This window comes from Symphalangus syndactylus, chromosome 1 (assembly GCF_028878055.3).
Source record: "Symphalangus syndactylus isolate Jambi chromosome 1, NHGRI_mSymSyn1-v2.1_pri, whole genome shotgun sequence".
NCBI classification, from domain to species: domain Eukaryota; kingdom Metazoa; phylum Chordata; class Mammalia; order Primates; family Hylobatidae; genus Symphalangus; species Symphalangus syndactylus.
The window spans coordinates 7387589-7393588 of NC_072423.2; the positions used below are offsets into that span (position 1 = coordinate 7387589).

Here is a 6000-nt window from a genome sequence, read left to right on the forward strand (position 1 = left end):
ATTTCTTCTTTTCAGTATTTATGGTTTTAACCCTCTCCTCCCCTTCCTCCTCCCTCCCCTCCTCCCTCCCCCTTCCTCTTTCCTTTCCTTCCTTCCTTCCTCCCTCCCTCCCTCCCTCCCTCCCTTCCTTCCTTGGAAAGGAGTTAATCATGAAAGACTGAGGACTTCCCTCCTAAGATGCTGAACAAGACAAGGCTGGCTGTTCTCACCCCTTCTCCTCCAGCACAATGTGAGAAATTATTGTTACAAGTCAGGCATTAAGAAAAGAAAACAGGCCAGGTGCAGAGGCTCACGCTTGTAATCCCAGAACTTTGGGAGGCCAAGGCGGGCGGATCACGAGGTCAGGAGATCGAGACCATCCTGGCTAACACAGTGAAACCCCGTCTCTACTAAAAATACAAAAAATTAGCCGAGCGTGGTGGCGGGCGCCTGTAGTCCCAGCTACTCGGAGAGGCTGAGGCAGGAGAATGGCGTGAACCCGGGAGGCGGAGCTTGCAGTGAGCCGAGATTGCGCCACTGCACTCCAGCCTGGGCGACAGAGCGAGACTCCGTCTCAAAAAAAAAAAAAAAAGAAAAGAAAAGAAAACATATTTTAGGGTGAATCTAATTCACATTTTCAAGCCCAACTTTCAGTTAAACACTCCCTTCGTCTGGCACAGCCAGAGAGCTTCTTGTACCTCCCAGCTGTTCTGTGGCACAGTTGTCACCTGAGGTCTACTTGGTACATTACATGGAAGTGAATAAACTAGTGAATTCTAACATTTATTTTTCTCCTCCAGCACAACGTGAGAATAGACAGCTTTGTCTTGTTTAACATCTTAGGAGGGAAGCCCTCAGTCTTTCATGATTACCCGTGATGTTAGCTGTAGGTTTTTTGTACATGTCCATTAAAAGATGGAGGACATTCCTTCTTTCTATTTCTTGTTTGCTGTGAGTTTTTATCATGAAAGGTATTGGATTTTGTTAATGAATTTTTCATATCTATTGATTAACTGGTTTTCAGATATTAAACCAATCTTATATTTCTGGGATATACTTTAATTGATCCTGGTTTATAATCCATTTTATATGCGGTTGCATTTCGTTTGCTAGTATTTTGTTAGGGGTTTTTGTGTCTATGTTTGTGGGAGATATTGGTGTGAAGTTTTCTTGTAATGCTTAATCTGGCTTTAGTATCAGGGTGATCCTGGCCTCATAGAATGAATTGGGGAGTGTTACTTACTCTTTGTTTTCCTGAAAAAGTTGTGTAGAATTGGTATTATTTTCTTCTTTAAATATTTGATAAAGTCAACCGATGAAGCCACTGGGGACAGGGCTTTTCTTTTGGGAAGATTTTTAAATGTCTTTACTTGTTGTAGGCCTATTAGGATTTTCCATTTCTTCTTAAGTCAGTTTTGGCCATTTGTGTCTTTCTAGGCATTTTTGCATTTCGTCTTTATTGGCATATGTTTGCTCATACCATTCCCTTAGCACAAGGTGGTGATGTGCCCTCTCATCACCAGCCTTACTAACTGTACCTCCTGTCTCTTCGTGGTCAGCCTGTTTCTGGATCTCTCAACCACAGTGCTGGTAACATTTTGGGCTAAATAATCCTGTCTTTGAGGGCTCCACTGTGCATTGTAGACTGTGGCTGACATGCAGTTGGATTTTGCAGGTCAGATCTGTTTAGGGTCAACGGCTATGTGAGGAAAGGAGAGGAATCAGGGCTGGGTCGAGGGAGATGCATATCGCAGTGTGGTCAAGCCAGCTGAGCCTCGGCCAGGCTCCAGAGTGAAGGTGGCCTTCAGAGAGTTCCCCGGATGCTCCCTGGCCTTCTCCTCCTGCCTTGCTCATCCCTGGATGGGGCTCCCTACAGCAGAGCTCAGCTCCTCCTCCCTCGGGGCCTCAGACTCGACCCCGCTTCTTGCTGCTGGGCAGCAGAGGCTTCCTGGGGTGGCACTTCTGTGGTTACCCCATGGAGGCACTTTCTGAAGTTTACACACAAGGAAGACCTGTTTGAGGCCATGAAACGTGCACTGTGACAGTGACGAGCCTAGGGTTGCATGGATTCATGGCTCCTTTGGAGCCACATTCCAACATCTTTTGGGGGAGGACACTCCCTGCCGGGCAATGAGGAGCCGGTAGCAGGGTCTCCCCTCCCCGAAGATGGGCTGGACACAAATAACCTCATTTTCCACTCTGTCCACACCTGTACAGCTGAGGCTCCATCTCAGCTGGAAAGTTACACTTGAATTCTAAATAATAATAATTATTGTTTCTGGTTATTTTGAATCCACTGACAAAGACCTTTACAAAATAATTGCACTGATCAATCCCATTTGAGGTGCAGGGGAAGATTCTTGAGTTGGGGTGTGAGGAGAACATTAGGGGAATTCTGCAGTGGTGTTCTGTTTAGTAAGTATAATTGCAAGGAGTGTATCATGTTAACACGCCTGACGCAGTGTCTTGTAATAACACATGGTTTCCATCAAGAAGCAGATGGTTCTTAGCCTCCCCTTAGAATAAAACATCATAATTTAACCACACCCACAAGCTCCACTGCAGAGTGAGAGCAAAGGCGTATGCTGCACGCTTAAGATCTGTGTAATTGCAGCCTGAGAACACTTTTTAGGGAGAAGTGCCCTTAAAAAGAAACAACTTATTAGAATATCAGATAAAAGAGTCCTGGAAGCATGGTGTTTAGTAGCAACTATAGCTGTGGCTTACAGAAAAGCACAAATGAAACATTTCTATCTCGAAGACTTGGGTCGCTGGATGTTTTAAACTTCATGTTTCTGGACAAAGTAAAAAAGACGCTCACTGTGCTTCAGATGCTTTAATTTCACCATAAGAAGACGTGAACAGTGTTTTTCTGCTCATATATTGAAACCTTTCACAAAAGTTCTTTTAAAAGTGGAGCTATAACTCGAACAATATAATTCATGCCTTTAAAATGTCCAGCTCAGGGGTTTTTAGTCTATTTACAAGGACGTGCAGGCATCACCGCTATTCACTTCCGGAGGGTTTTCATCACCAAAAGGAACCCGGGACCCTCAGGATCAGGAACTTGCTTCCCAGTGTAATGGAAGCAGGCGGCCACTAGATGGAGACCTCTCTCCACCGCCTTGCAGGTGGGGCTCGCACCCCAGGGAGGTCGGAGGGCGAGACTCCGCGCAGGAGGCCGGCCTCAGCCCCCTGGCACCTGCAGGTCTCTGGGCACCTGCCTCCGCCCCTCACTTATCGCGAGACAGTTTCCCCAAATATCTTATGCCTAGTCCTGTCCGTGCAAGAGAGGCTTTTTAGGAAGAATGTGCACACACATTCTTTATTTTACTAGTTACTTATTTCTTATATATTATCATATATTAACTTGAATGTGTTACGGAGAATAATATAACAGGCACATTAGTCCATGATGTCACTCATTTTGTTTAGAATGAGCCTAAGTTGAAAAGCAAAATTACATTTAAAATTAATTCGAGAAACATATTAAGTGACTGTCAGTTGAGGTGCAGACCTGGCCAAGTCCTGTGGGGCACCCCAGCTTCTGGGCTCTGAAACAGCGCAGGAAGGATGCCTGTGGGAGGATGAAGTAAAAATCCCTTGACTTCCACGAGAATGGGACAGCCCCCTTCCAGGGGCAGATGTGTGCTCCACATTACCTGGGAATCGTCCACCCGTTGATCAGGGATGACTGTCTCACCTGCTCTCCCCTTGAGCCTCCAAGCAGGAGGCCCTTGATTTACTTGTGGTCAGCCGCGGGGGAAGAACTCCTCAGTCCTGGGGAGGTTCGTCCTTGGATAATACAGTCAGGAAGCTGGCTGTTTATGGAATTGGCCATCCCGGGCAGTGCTTGCAGTTATGGGGGCGAGAATACAGGCTGAGGGTCTGAGGGGGTCTTTGGGTGGCAATGGCCATGGACGGGGCTTAGCTTACAATTTTGAAACCTGGAAATCAAGGTTTTGGAAACAAGCCTGATGGTCAGACGTAGGCTGAGTCACTCGGTGTTTTGGGGCCTCTTTCTGCTGGGGACGCACCAGCTGGGAGGGGAGGCAGCAAGTTCACCTGCTTCCTGTTTCCCCTTGGGGCTTGGGCTCCTGTTCCCCCACGGGGGGCTTCATGTTCTGCCACGGGGGCTTCCTGCTCCCCATGCTGCCCCGGCCTCTGCCTGTGCCTCTGTCAGCCAAAATCGCAGGCCTCAAAGGCTTCACATGCTCGGGGTAGGGTTTGACTTGAGCGGCAGTCCTGGGAGGTTAGAGGCCTCACCCCTATTTTTTAGATGAGAGAAGTGACATTCAAAGCATTTAGGTAACTCTCTGGTTACTGGGGAGATGGTCTGTGAGCTTTGGTTCTTTAACTCCACACTTTCTTTTCATATATTCTACATTCTCCGAATTATTTTCACCCCAGGGGGGTGAGGTGCTTGCCTGTAGACACACGTGCTCTTGGCCACCTTCTAGCGCGGTAACTACCCACTGTGTCTTGGGGAGAGTGTGGAGTGAAGAAACCTGAGACAGCCCAGGATTTCTCCACCGCACACAGTGTTGCAATTTTTGAGGGTGGGGGTGGAAATTCATGCACTAATTGCCTTTATGAGAACAAATGATGGCGTTGTGTAATGTTATTGTATAAAGGGAGTGTTATTTCCTATTATTAAGCATCTGCTTAAGATGCTTGGGGGAGAATATAAAAGTCATTTAAGAAATATTTGTTGAGGAAATAAATGAATAAATAAATTAGATAAGAATAGCACCTGGTCTCAAAGAATCATCAAGCTAATAAGATCTTCTATCGAGCTTATAAAAAACAAAGTTCTACCAAGAAGCTGGCATGGCTCTGTGGTCTTTCATGATTTCCAAATCGTGGAACCACCGTCCACCTCTGCATTCCCGTTTGCAACTGAGGGTTCCACCAACCCCAGAGGGGAAGAAAAATCACAATACAACAATAAAAAAAACCCAATAAAATACCATGTAACCAGTGTTACACGGTAAATACACCACATTGCATAGTTCGAGGCATTCCAAGTCATCTAGAGAGGATGCCCCTTTCCAGGCGAGGCCCCGCCCCGTGGGTTCTGGCGTTGGGGGGTCTGGGGCGCCTCCCCCGGGGGTGTCACGAGGCAACCTGCGCGTCCACAGGGGCTTCTCGAGTTTGCCCCTCGCTGTCCCCACACCAGGGCAACACTGGGCCTTCAGAAAGGGCGTGTGCAAGATGAAAGATGAAATTCATTTTCCCGTCTCCATAGCATCCGACAGACAACGCCGGCAAAACCCAGCCTGGTAAAGAGGGAGAGAAGGAACCAGGCTTTGGCAAGGGAGGTGCCGTGGTTTCCCCAGAGGGTGCAGTGGAAGACTTCCGAAGGGCCAGGTTCCTCCTCAGGGCGGAGGGGGCGGCGCTGACCAGGCCCAGACCGAGCTTGGGAGGAGCAGGTGCGGCTGGAGGCCCTGCAGGGTCCCGGCTGAGTCCGCAGTTTTAAATCAGAACGGGACCTCCGGGCCTGTCATCGTCCTCATGGTGAGAGGCCTGGAACCCGAGGCCAGGAGGCCGCTGGAGGCTGGGACAGAGCCCGGGGAGGCTAAGGTGAGCCCAGCCTGCCCGAGGTCTGCGCTGGGGCCTCACTGCCCCGTCTCCTCTCCTCCTGACAGTCGGGGGCGTTGATTAGCAGAAAACCCAATGGCGCTGGCGGCAAATATGAAAAATGGCACCGTTGTCTGTCCCTTGATGTCCCTGGGGGACGCGTCCCAGAACCTCGAACATGGGACCAGTCCCCACACTCAGTCCCTGCAGCCAGGAGGACCTGCCATGTGCAAACTACTGGTTTAATAAATGTACCTGTGTAGTTTAAACCTGCATTTCTCAAGGGTCCACTGTAATTACAGTTACCACTCAACTAAACGAGTTAAAATTTTATAGACGTGTGTAAAAAGTGGCTTAAAGAAAGATAAAATCATGTTAAAATACAGTGAAGGCTGAGTATAGGCCCAAAATAATTGAAATCAGGATATTGAAGAAGCACCT

The 6000-nt window shown here is 48.1% G+C and overlaps 1 protein-coding gene across 1 annotated transcript in view; it reads left to right on the forward strand.

Annotated features, from left to right (window-relative positions):
- Nucleotides 1-5381, forward strand: part of LOC129491342 (uncharacterized) — a 38526-nt gene extending 33145 nt beyond the window's left edge. Inside the window, exon 4 of the mRNA XM_055295528.1 lies at nt 5228-5381. Within this exon, the coding sequence (XP_055151503.1) occupies nt 5228-5381 (154 nt within the window). The remainder of the gene's footprint in view (nt 1-5227) is intronic.
- Nucleotides 5382-6000: the final 619 nt, after the last annotated feature.